General features: G+C 41.0%; 1 protein-coding gene across 3 annotated transcripts in view; it reads left to right on the forward strand.

Annotated features, from left to right (window-relative positions):
* The window catches only part of wnt5b (wingless-type MMTV integration site family, member 5b), a 68,431-nt gene that overhangs the window by 48,617 nt on the left and 6,049 nt on the right, over positions 1-13,765 (forward strand). For all 3 annotated transcript variants that reach the window (XM_067489547.1, XM_067489548.1, XM_067489549.1), the window contains 4 exons: positions 7,284-7,447; positions 8,536-8,623; positions 8,946-9,105; positions 12,134-12,426. In XM_067489547.1, the coding sequence (XP_067345648.1) occupies positions 7,284-7,447; positions 8,536-8,623; positions 8,946-9,105; positions 12,134-12,426 (705 nt within the window). The remainder of the gene's footprint in view (positions 1-7,283; positions 7,448-8,535; positions 8,624-8,945; positions 9,106-12,133; positions 12,427-13,765) is intronic.

A 13,765-nucleotide genomic window follows, 5' to 3' on the forward strand; every position in this document is an offset into this window, starting at 1 on the left:
CAGGCATGAGATTGTACACTTTCAAGTCTGAAAGAAGCATAAAAGGTTGGGATCGAGGATTGCTTAGTCTTATTGTGTGAGCCTTATTCAAGGCTTATTTCTGTGTCAATGGATTTAAGTTGGAGGTGGACACAGAAATACTTTAGATTTCAACTTTAACTTTCCGGCAGATCCACACACAAATATGTTAATTGACTGAACACTAGTGGATGTAAATCTAATTTACTAACCATTTGGTTAGTAGATTGTGACAAGCTGAGGCAAGCTAACGCTGTGCAGCCAAACAATAGTCAGACCACATAATTTAATTTAAAATGCTAGTGAAATATCGAAAGATACTAAATGTGTCATAGCGAGATTTGTGAAAGTGTGTAAAAATAATTAAGAACATTTTATGTCTTCTTTGTGGAATAGTAAAGCTATAAAAAGTGTTATTGGGTTTTAATGATTCACAGACATTATAATTGAAATATTGTCAAAGAGAGTCCATGAACAGCGAGCAAAGCATCAAGACACAGATGTCTCAACAGTTACCAAATGTGCTGCCAGTGAATTTTACTCATCGGTTATACTCCCACATTAGAGATATGATAAATAAAGATATTAAAGAGAAATTTGGACTCAACATCAAAGACATCAACTATGTTATGAGGAAGGGAGGAAGTAAATAGACAATGGGTTGAAAAAAAGGGGATGTTCTCTGTCAAAAAGGTTAGCATACATCCACTGGTTCAAAGTCTGAACTTATCAAAAAAATAGTGAGAGCACCTAAAAGACGTGTGTGTGCGTGTGCGTGTGCGTGTGCGTATGACATTTCTGACATGACACAGTACAAGGCTTCCTGGAGATTTATGGGCTAGATGAATCTATTCAAAAATGGGAAGTAAATGAGGCCAGACCAGCCGAGACCTGCACCACTTCATTCCCTGATGAGCGTGTGTGTATGTGTGTGAGAGGGAGAGAGAGATAAAGAAAGGGTGTTTGTTCAGTGGTTCCCTGTCACAAAGAAAATAATTTTGTATACCCTGAGGGTCAAGCAGTTGATTTCCAGTAACATGTTTGCCTACTGTAAACTTAAGTACTGTACTTAAGTGTGAGTGAGGATAAGGGAGAGTGTGTGTCTGTGTGTGTGTGTTTGTGTGTGTGTGCGTGTGTTTGTCTCCCTGTGCGTATGCCTCTATGTTGCAAGTGTTCGTGTGTTACTTTTTCTAGGGACAGGATCAGGAGACCAGTGTAGTTTGACCCACAGAGCTTCAGCACACCAGAGGGAATCAGGGTTCTGGCCTAGCCTTAATGGTTTCTCCCTGCAGTTCCTGATCCAGGATTCAGCCTCCCCCAGGGTTCCAGTCCAATGCCAGCCAGGGCTAGTCACAGCTTTCTTAGTTGTGCCATTTCCATCAAGGTGCCAAGCAGGGCCTGTCTAGGCTCATTCATTAGACTCCAGACACGGTATTATTCAACCAGATGAGCTGGATCCAAAAAAAACGTAAGGTGGTTAAACACATATGGAACAATGTTTAAGCATTTTTACTTGATGCATTTAGCTAAAAACAAGATGGTAAACTCTAACACTAAAAAACCATGAGATGATATGTGTAATAGTGCAACAGATGATGGTAGCAGCATCGTCTTCATTACACTGAGACTTGTAGAACTGCAGATTTTCAAGTGTCAGCTAACATAAGATAAGAAAAATAAATATATACTGTAGCTATACCAAACAGACTAAACCTGAACAATTATATAGAAATATAAATATAGAATGTGGCCATGTTTTTATTTACCAAGTGAAGATAAGCATATCAGCAAATAAACATATCACGTAACTGTACATGTAATAATTGGGAAGGATAAAAAGAGAGAGTGTGTATCACGTCATCACAGCTTTAAGACAAAGGCGCATGAGAACAGCTTTTGATGTGCAGTGCGAGAGACAGAAAGAGGAGAGAAAAATAAAGAAGGATGGATAGATAAATGGCTGATCAATCTGACTTTTACACTGACGTAGAGAAACAAAAGCATGAGAGAAAAAGAGAGAGGAAGGAGGAACAAGCTTCGTAGTGGAACAACCGAACAAAGCAGTGAGATGTAGTGAAACAGATGGTGGTACAGAGAAGACAGAAGTGTGAAGAGAGAAGGAAGGAGAAAGAGATATAGAAAGACCAGGGAGGAGAAGTATTGAGAAGATATATTTAGAGAGAGTGAGAGAGGTTTAGCCTCCCAGCTAGAGGCATGACTCATCTTCTGCCAGCTGACAGAAGGATGGATGGAGGGAGGAGATGGACAGAATCGGGGAGCGAGAGATGGAGAGAGTAAAGGAGGGGAGACGGTAGAGCAAGCGTGACGAAGAAAGGAGGCACGAAAAGAAAAAGTAGGACAGTGGAATGTGTGAGGAAGGAAGGAATGATGTTGGGCGAAAAACAGAATAAAAGGACGCCACTGTACACACAACCACACATGTAAACTGAAAAAAAAAACAAAGAGACAGATGAAAGGCCAATGGTCCCTCCAAAGCCCCTGTCAGCTGCCTTCAAGTCCCAATGCATTTCCCCCAGAGGTGTGTGTGATGACAATATAAGCAGGAAATTTCCCTGCAGACAGATGCAATTATTAGTTACTGCATATGTGCGTGTGCGTGTGTGCATGTGTGTGTTTGGAAGAGGAACAGACTGAGAGCCAGACATGTCTTCTGTAAGTAGAGCAGGTAGTTTCATCATCCCATGGGTTTTCTGTGGTTGCATTTGTAGTTTGGAGCACTTTGGTTCCAACAAATATGTCCATGTGTCTGCACAGAGTGGGTGGACATATTCTCATGTCTGTTTTTCTATACTTTTTCAAAAGAAAAGCAGCAGCACGCTGATGTACTGGATGCAGCAGATAGGAGAGGGAGAAAATGAACATTGTATAAAATGATCTCACAAAAGGTATAGGTAAACCAAACAATAAATATAAAGAATAGGAAGCATTCTTAACCATCATATGTAGTTAAAATGTGTTCTGGGAATATATTATGTGCATTATGTGTGGAAATAGTTTGTAGATTGTTGCTCTGCTAAAGTGTCCTTGAGCAAAACCTTGAGTTCCTACATTTATGTTCATTTTTTAATTCTGAAAGTACCTTTTACTGGTATTATGGCTTTTACTTGTAATACAGTTTTTTTGGTTCTTGTAGTTGTTACTACTATTTTGTCCTCAGTAAAAGACCTGAATGTGTCTTTGCTTTCCAGTCCACTGAAGGTTTAGAGAAAGGAGTCCATGAATCGGGAAACCATTTGCATGCTTTCTGCCATAAGCAGACCAGATCCGATCAAACTCAGATGCCTTTACTGCCTAAACTGAATTTCTTTTCCGATATCTCGATTGTCACTTGTATCCTCTCATTTCTTTTTTCATACTACAAGTTGATCCAATAATAAATTGCAGTCATGTCTAAAAATTCATATTTAGCATTATGGCATGAGCAGCTTTCAGAGAATCAGCTTCGATTTCATGAGCCGGCCGCAGCTGGTTTCCCTGCAGGAGAGAGCTGGCTGATTCTCTCGCTCTAGACTGGCACTGAGGGCAATAAAAAGGCTGCTGTTAAGCCAGAGAGGAGCCGCCAACTTTCTCAGGCATTGCTCCCTGTTGCATGGCTATTGCTCATATCCTCCGGGGACAAGTCCTCTCCCTCTCTCTCTGTATCTATTACTTGGACACCCCCTCTCTCTTTCCCTCTCTCTGTTTCCCTTCTAACTCTTTTTTCCCTTTATCTCACTTGGTCCAAGTTTTGTCTCCATGGCCTTGCCCCTCCCTGCCATTATTTTACTCCCTTTCATTTGGCTGCAGTGTGTACTGTGGCTGAACTGCTCCTCCTTGTGTCTCAACACACACATCACAAGTAAAATGCTTTGCTGCTACTGAATGAAACAAGCTGTTTGCCTGCTTCACTGCAGTATTGTTGAAGCTTTATGTCCCAGAGTAAGAATTGGCCAGTTTCTCTTAAGCCCATAAATAACAAAACAGTTGGTGTGTTTTAATAAGCAAAAACTACAGGGTGAGAAAATATAATTTTTTTAATATTTATTTTATTTATAAATGTAAACAATAGCAACAGTGTTCGTGGGAGTCCTACAGCTTATGAATATATAAAAACCACTATATTCTTTAAATGTAAGAGTCACATTTACATTTTACTACTAGAATTTCTGCACCCATATACATGCATTATTGCAGACCCCGGAAGACAGTGCACCGGTAGATGGCGGTATAACATCTAATAACAGAGCAGCTGTGGATGGGTCTGTAATTGCTCCGAGTCGTTCCTGTGTCCCATCTCTGCATTATGTTGGATAGTTGAGCTGCTACAATACAGGACAAGTCAGGTTTGTCATACTTGGATAGACCAGTGTGATGCAAGCTACAAGGATCGAAAGATATTGTGCATGATTAACTGTGTAGGTTTGGCTTTTTTCCTCTTTTTGTCAACTAAAGAGGAGTACATTTTAATTAAATATCCCCAAACCACACGAAATCAGGCATTTGCCCAAAATACCTTTTTACTATTTACAACATATAAACAACAACACCCTCTAGACATGCAGTGCAGGGGGCTCAGGGAGTGAATTGAAATATGAACCACAACAATTCCGTTTGCCACATTTGTATTTTTTACTGTGATCCAGTCTGCCTGTTAGTATTTGAAACTAGGGCTAGTAAAGTCAAGGAGAAGCAATGTTAAAAAGAAGAAGTAAGATCATCCACCATCCTCCTATTTTTGCATGTGTCTTGCTGAGCCACAGCAGGCCCTGTAAATTAGACTGACACTTCAGGTAATTCATGCTGTCATTAATGAAAGAAGGCTGCAAGAGCACTCACAGAACTTCATTTTAATCCTTACACACAAACATTATATGAAAATCACACACTAGTCATCTAAAAATTCCCAATTTAATTATGTTTCAGCCATAAAGAATAACATGGAGGTTTGTGGCTGAATATTTATGCGAACAAACTGAAACGTCATATGCAACCTATTACTCCAATAATCATAAGACAGGACTTTGGGTAAAAATCAAAATATAAATATAAAATGAGTGGGTCTTATCTTAAAGCAGGGGGTGACACCAGGTGGCTGTTGGGAGAAATCATCCTCTGTGTTTACGTGATACTAAACTAATTCTAAAGCTGATACTAAAGCTTTACCAAGATGGCAAAAGCAGACAGGAAATAATTTATGTCATTCTCATGCTTAAGGTCTGGCCAGTTTTACTGTTGTTACATATTATAATTGCGTTTCTGTTTCCTAAAATCGCATTGTTTTATTGTTTATTCACTCCCTCAACCTGACTTTGACTCAACACTTGCCCACTCCCACAGAACACGGCAGAATATCAATCAAATGTTTATTGTAAGCAACAGCCAGTCAGATCCTTTAGAGAACTGTGTGTGTGTGTGGTGGGGAAGTTTAGGGCCCCCGGGAGATGAAAGGTGTGTGGCCTCTGTTCTACATTGCTGCGGGTCTATTGTTATGCAGAGACGAGTGACATCCGACTCTCTGCTCTCCGGTGTGACACACAGCAGATAAGGTCTGGAAATTTATAGAGGGTTCAAAACACAAAATACCTCCATGTTGGCGAGAAACCTGAAAATGTAATAAACAGTAAGATACACTTACATGAGCGTCTTTGAACAGCTTTTGTCAGTGGGGAAATGTGTAAACTGATCTGCTGATCTTTAAATGAAACCAGCTAAAAAACACTGCTGGTTGTTGCGCAAAATATGGACAAATGAAACCAAATAGGTTTTCACTAGTTTTTCAATAGTTAGATTCAACACAAAACATATAGACCTGCGTAATCTTCGAAATAGTGCGGACGGTTATATTAACCTGTCACTTTGATCATGCGACCATATGTAAACTGCTGTAATGTTTAGTAGGTTTGGCGACCTTAGGTGCGACCTTAAGGCTACACTAAATCTGATAATCTTTTGTGTTTTATGTTTTAAAAATTTTGGAAACCCGTTTCTCTAGATTTTAGGGAGGCCCGGTCTAATCTCCACTTCGTCCATCTTTGATTGTGGACGCATTCTTTTGGGAAGCATTGAGTCAGATCAAAGAGCCGATTCCTCTGCAGGTTCACTGCCCACAGACCCAGCCGCAGTTTGTCTTTGGCCTGGTTATGAATTGTGGGCCTCTCCCATTAACACGCCTTTTCTTTACTCCGGGACTTTTCAGGACTCCTGCCCATTTGTGTGCGTTTGCGCGTGTCCGTGCGTAAAAGTAGTGTCTGTGTGTGCGTGTTTTGTTTCTTTTTATTACCGCAGACCAAAGACGACAGGATTAAGCAAATTGGAAGCACATAAATTGTATTCAAAGAAATTACTCAGTTCAGTTAATAAAAGGTATTTGGCGCACGTGATTTATTTATTTATTTTTTAGGGTTTGAAAATTCCACCTCTTATCGGTTATTTTGTAACTCTGTCTGTCTTCGACTTATGCGCTTCCTCGAATGTATGTCTAAAAGACATCATCCGTGGATGGAAATCTACTGATAACAGAGATGCAAGTGGTAGCTGTAATATTTTAAAACACAAAGATATCGACAATACAGGTGTTTGTAGTTTCATCACAGCGCTAAACGAATTCCCATTTCTTGACGTGCGAGCACACAGACACGCGTGCACAACGTATGGCTGCAAGGAAGGGAGGGAGGGAGCAGGGGGTGTTCTGAAGTGGGGGTGAGAAGAGGAGGAGTGTATAGCAGGGAGTGAGGGAGAGAGATGAGCAGTGGCCGTGAGGGGACAGGAAGGGAAAGGAACAGTCGCTTTGCGGCTCGATGTGCGTTTTAATCCCCTTGAGAATATTTTCTTCTCACAGACAACAACGGAATCTCACTGGCCAACTTGTAGCCTTATTTGTGTCGTACACACAGGAGAAAAGATAAATTGCATCGCACTTTGCGCAAAACTCAGCTGATTATAAACTTTTTGACGCACGTCTTGGAATTGGAGCTTTAGTGAACTGGACATTCTTACAAATAGCGTCTTACCTTTCTAGAAACACGCTGATGTAACTTCAGATCTACGCTCTTTCAAATTTTGACTACCTGGACAATACAAACCTCGCTCTTTTTTAATGACATTTTCAGCACTTTTAGTGTCGGTTTGTGTGGACTAGATTTAGAGACCAAAGAAAGAAAGGGCAGCCTGAGAGACAAGTGGATTCTAAGAAACTGTGGGCAAATCACAGGACACACTCGAATCTGAATAGGTCAGCTCTTCATTTTCTGCCAATGTCTCAACAGCCGAGCCCTCTCCCAAACACCGGCTGCGAGGCGGTGACGCGGCGGACCATGGACAACAGGCCTGTCCGAAAAAGGCGAACTGGTGTCGTTCGACATCTGCTGCTGGCAGCATCTTTCCTCGCCTGCAGCTCCCAAATGCTGTTGGTTGATGCCAACTCATGGTGGTGAGTAATCGAATAATCACTGGTGGTGCATCGATTTATAGAGATGTTCAGCGGTTTGATGACAAACACAACGTGGGTGAACTACGACCTCCGTTTGGTCAGTGAGAGCATCTTGAAAAATGGTGGTTGCTCTGTTATATTTATGGATTTGAACAGTAAGTCTTTGCATTGGAATTCGAATTCATTTTTAAAACACTGACACCATTAACTGTCCATATTTGTGAGTTTACACAGCACTTATGTTTAGATTTTCACATTTGCCTCAAAGTCAGTTGATAAGATGACAAATGGGGAAATGTGAGCTATAGACTTTTTGTTGCTTCTTGCGTCTGTGTTTGTGTGTGTGATTTGGGGGGTAGGTTTGTGTTGTGGTCCTGTGGTAGAGCACTAACTGAGAATGGAACAAATGTGAAGGCTCTGTCACAATATTTACCCTGGCCAAGCCCCAAATGGCACTGCAAGGCGGCCTGCTGCTGTGCCTATAGGGCTTTTAATTAGCCACACTTGTTCTTGACTTACAAAATGCAACAGTGTGCTATTCATTTCATGTTACTGAAGAGTGTGTGCACCTTTAGTTGAGTTGAGATTCCGACTATAGTTAATTCAAAATGGGACATAAGTTTAAGGGACATTAAACTATGGTTTGACTTTCCGAAGCAATGTAAAGATAACACCCCTCTTGTCCAGATGGTGTTATAATTTCATAAATGTCACCGAGATTTACTACAGTACCTCTGTAGCACAAATCGGCTCACCAGTCTTTACATGACCTTGAATCATAACATTCAGATTTGTCAAATATTCTCTAAGTTTAGGGTCAGATATGATTCAAAATATAATTCTAAACAATTATATGAGGAAATGGAAAAGCTGACGATGGTAGCTGCAGAGATGCTCACCGGGGGAGGTAAACACATTTTAAAAGCCAGTTGGAGTAATAAAATCTACTGTACCTCTGAACTTTGTCCTCTGCATCGCCGACATGTAGCTGTACATCACAGAAGCTCCGTCTGCACCGCTTCTCTTTGAGCTTAACAGATTCCCTTTATTAGTTTAAAATGAGGATTTATATGGCCTCTGTCTCTCAGGTCACTAGCTCTGACCCCGATCCAGCGGCCAGAGATGTACATCATTGGAGCTCAGCCTCTCTGCAGTCAGCTGTCTGGACTCTCTCAGGTAAGTTAGTATCTGTGGGAAAATTGTCTTCGTTAGACTTGTTGTAATGGGTGTAAAGGTTTAGATGTTGAAACCATTTCCTAACTTGAATTCAGTTAGGCTCCTATTTGCTAAATGTTAGAATAGTTGTTTTCCATGTTTTGGCTTTACAACATCAACACAAATGAAAGAGACCTGATCAGTACCAGACCTTCTTCTCTAATTTCTCTGAGGAGCTGCTCAAATAACAGAAGGGTTTCTCCACAGGAAGCACTAATGGATCAAACTATCACCCAACTAATCTCTACTAATCTCTACTCTGCTGCTGCTGTTCAATGTGCAGGGCCAGAGGAAGCTGTGCCAGCTGTACCAGGACCACATGAGCTACATTGGAGATGGAGCCAAGACAGGCATCAAAGAGTGCCAGTACCAGTTCAGACAGAGGAGATGGAACTGCAGCACAGTGGACAACACATCTGTCTTTGGACGGGTCATGCAAATAGGTGAGCTGTCTGATCAGAATAAAAGATTGGTGGGCAGTGCAGTGCAGTTGTCATGTTTTTCTTCCTGTTTTGAAGGACACCAGTTAATTTGAGGGTGATGGCTACTTTCAAACCATGTTTGGGTTTTAAGAAACAATTTCCGCCGCCTATGATTCTTTGTTTGATTCCATGTTTTGGATGTAAATAAAGCCAAGACACCTGCAAAATAAAAGTTATTTTATCAAGCATGAAACTGCCAGGAGGTACTGCATTTGACATTTGGGACATGTGTGCCCCTGAATCAAGTCAGAAAGTAGTATAAAAATGAGAAAAGATGTCTGCGCTGCCACTACAACATTATTGATTTAATTTTTAAACAAAATGAGCAATGACAGAACAACTTGGGGACACAGTTAACAGCACTTGCAGTTTCACCATACAGCTGAAATTCTATGGCACTAATGCACCAATTAATAGTCTTATTTTGAAAGGGCCATTGTTTATTCATTATTAGTGTAATATAAGGCTCAATGAAAACACACAGTGTTTGTACAGGTCATGCAGATGGGAGTGTTGAATGTTTCACCTAACAGAAGAGGTCATTGGAGTTCAGTCTAATGACAGGCTGAAATAATACTACATATTATTCTTAAGCCTTAAATGGAATACATCAGAGTACCGTGGGTTTGTACAGAAATAAATGTAGCAAAGAAGAATCAGATCATTTCACCTTGCTGAATAAGTGAACTGGCTGTTGTTTGTTTGTGCACTGGCATATTCATGGGGCAGACACCTAAGACACGAAGAAGAATCAATGTTTTTATATCTATAGTAGCATATAATGTATAGTCCATATGTGAAGAATGTGAAATTCTTCACATATGGTAGGAGGAGGAGGTGTCTGTAAATTGTTAGAATGTCGTTTTAATAGTTATATTAATAGTGATATTTGTAACACTTTAGAAATAAAGAAAAAATAAAGAAAAGGGTCCCTTTGTTTTGAGAAGGAATTTGCACAGAAGCGTCTCCTGCAACAACTGCCGTTCGCACTTCACGCAAGCGCAGTTAGAGGTACAATTTAGTCGATTAAACTTGACAGGAAGCAGAAAACTCGGCGTCAAGAAGCGTAGAAAACTAGATGCTCAGGCAGCTACAGAGTATTGAAGTGTGTATTTATAGTCGTGTTTGTAAGTGTCTAGTGGCAGCTCAGACCCTGGATCAGTTTCTAGTCTGCCTAATTCCCAGCAGGCGATGTGGGAAACCTCTCATCAACAAGTAAGTGTCACATCCGCTGCGGCCAGTCAGACGAGGTGTTTGCGGCTCTCTCTCTCTGTCTCCGTCTCTATCTGCCTGTCTCTCTGTTGACAGTAAGTCTATCTCCAGGTTATATGGAGGTGTTAGCCGCTCCATTGTCCTGCGGCTCTTCTTTTGAAATGCACCGATGAGCTGACACAGAGCCGGCAGATCCGGACCTGTTATTTGATGTCTTGGCTCATAAACCACTCGGCCTCTCAGCCTCTCTCTGCTGCATAATATGTACGGACATCGCGACTGGGTCACTGCTCCTAAAACTTAAATGAAGAGCTCACACGCCTCAGCTTTGCATGCATACCTGTTTGTCTGTCTCTCATTCTTGCTGACGGGTGTTGATTCCACGTTGCACAAGCCCTGCACTGTATTGTGCTTCATAGCGATACTGTTTGCAAAATATATCAGGGCACAGCACCTGACCTGAAAGTTACAATTGATTATAAAATAAGCAGCTGTTGCTGCTTTACTGCACTGATAATATGTAGGGACACAGTTGTACTAAATAAAAATAAAATCATAATAAAGCACACTGAATGAAACAAATTTTAAAAATAATTTATATGTGACTTTTGATATTTAATCATCAACTCAAAATATCGAATGGAAGTTGGTAGATAAGTATAAAGTCTGTATTATGTCACAATTCATTGCCTTACACAAGATTCTTCAAGGATAAATCACTAAACTTAGGTCTTGCAGGCATTCATGAATGAGTAAATGTTGTGGCAGTTTTTCAATAGAGATTAGATCAGGTTGTAAAAATATTTTAAGTAAAGACAAGAGATCATATAAAATGCTAAACGCTACAATTAGAAGTAATAAAACTTCACTGTGATCTCTGTAAACACAGCCTGAGCCAGAAGCACTGTTAGGACCATTACTGTTCATATGTATATTGTTTAGTTTCACAGCACTTTGCCTCCTACGTGTCAGGACGAGGTCTTTGTCTTCTTTCTTTTTTTTAAACTTCCTCGGGTGTTGAAATGGTTTGTGTATTAATGCAGATATGCAGGTTGTGTTGTGTATTCCACACAAAATCATTAATATGGACTTGTTAGGTGAATCCTCTGCTCCCATGTAACGGTAGTCTGAATGTGCCTTTAATGTGCTATTTAGAGATAAATATGACATAAATATGGGTAAAGAGATTAATGGAGGGTGGTGAATTGTGCCTGAAATATTAGATGTACTGCTGATACCATGTATCTGCACTGCAGTGGTTGCACATAGTGACTCACATTAGTTTATAGTTTATGTCTTTGAAGATAAAGTTTTCCCACTGAGTTCAGCCCAGCTTAAAGGGCCAGTTCCTTCAAATTACTAAAAGACACTTCATTTCTCACTTGTCTTTAGGTTTATCTACCCATGTAGATGTTTTGGTTTAATTTGTCGGCATTGTGAGAAAGCCAACTTTGAGATTTCTGTTTTTACCCAAATTCAGAGCAAACTATTTTATTAATTGTGCTGACTGACTGGAAAATTAACATTTAACAGCAGCCTTCCCAAAAATGTCTCCCTTTTACTCTGGATACTCTACAGAACATTTTTTTAAGGCAGGAACTGGTAGTGTTAACCTGAGCTAGCCATGTTTCATGTCAGTGAATGTGCGCGTGCACACACACTTAAAAAGCCATTAATAAATGTGAGTGATAGCCATTGTGACAAAATGCAGACTAAAGTGCGAGAATCCACAGCTTAAACCTGCCCTTCACTTCAATTTTTAATTTTTTTCCTTCAGGTTCCAGGGAAACGGCCTTCACTTACGCCATCAGTGCAGCTGGTGTGGTCAACGCCATCAGCAGGGCTTGCCGAGAGGGTGAGCTCTCCACCTGTGGCTGCAGCCGAGCCGCCCGACCCCGTGATCTGCCACGTGATTGGCTGTGGGGTGGCTGTGGCGACAACGTGCATTACGGCTACCGCTTTGCCCGGGAGTTTGTGGACGCCAGGGAGAGGGAGAAGAATTACCCACGTGGGTCACCTGAACATGCCCGAACACTCATGAACCTGCAGAATAATGAAGCAGGAAGACAGGTATGGAAGGCCACACAGACATTACTTGTCTTTGAAAAACTTTTGGAACACTAATTGTAAAAGTAGAACTCTGTAAGTTAAAACTTTAGCAAAGGAAGATCCATAACCCCGAAGTACTGTGTGTGTGTCTGTAAGGCATGTGTGTGCATGTAGTTAGCCCCTGATGGCCTGACCTGCACTTATTTTTGTGAGTGTGTGTTTGCAACTGTTGGTTATTTATTAGGACGTTCCAAATGGTACAACTGCTAATGCCCTTGGAGCCTGGCTAGGTTGCAAGGTCAGTGAACATTCCACTGGTGACACACAAATAAGTTTGCAGAAATTGTACAAGAAAACACAGAACACAACAAAAAAATAGAATGATCAATGAAGAGATAAATTGATAGTTGATAGATGAATTGTCTACAAACTACTAGCATCCTCAGACACTCTGAGATTTTCGTTCCTTGTACCATACACAGACAGTTAGTAGCTCTAAACCTGACACAGGAGCTTGTTTGGAAATTCTTTAAGGTGGGGAAAGCATTAAAGAAATGCAATAAAAGAAGCCTTTTACCTTTTGACTGAGTTACACACGCGCGCACACACACACACACACACACACACACACACACACACACACACACACACACACACACACAAATACAAATGCACACTTGTAAAAGTTCCACTTGTTCATTCCAGTACCCATTGGACCAGGAGGTGTTTATCTTTAGCTAGAAATTTGCTTAAGTTGTTTACAAGACAGAGACACTGTGTGTGTGTGTGTGTTTGTGTGTGTGTGTGTGTGTGTGCCCACAGCTCAGCTCCATTTGATTTGTGTGAGAGACAGTGAGCCTGGTTTTTGTGCATGCATGTGTTTCAGAGGTCAAAGGTGAAGGTCTGGAGAGGTTGTGTTTCTGTTGAGGGTCCCATTGGGGCTGTAGGAAAGTGTATGAGAGGAAGATCTACAGCCACAGCATTGTATTAACACACATGCACATGGTTGTGTAATATGCACACTTTTTGAATAACGTTCCTCCTCTCTCCTGTTTGAGCTTTTGCTTTCATTGTTGTCTGTTCATTGAAACGGAAGAGAGGATAAGAGAGAGATGAAAAGGGGGGAGACTGAGAGAGAGGAAGGCCGTTTCTCTCCTTTGCTTCATCCCTCTTTCCCTCCTTTTTCTTTCATGGACACGCTAGTTTGTCATAAGCGGGATTTGTCTTGCTTGGTTGAACAAGGCAACCCACAGGGCTTTTATAGAGGTGATGTGTGTGTGTGTTAGTATGTTTGTGTATGCTTAACTTCATTTGATTTCTGTGGACAGCACAGTCGTCTGTATGTGTCTTTGCATGTGTG

Source organism: Channa argus, chromosome 21, assembly GCF_033026475.1.
Source record: "Channa argus isolate prfri chromosome 21, Channa argus male v1.0, whole genome shotgun sequence".
Lineage (NCBI taxonomy): Eukaryota > Metazoa > Chordata > Actinopteri > Anabantiformes > Channidae > Channa > Channa argus.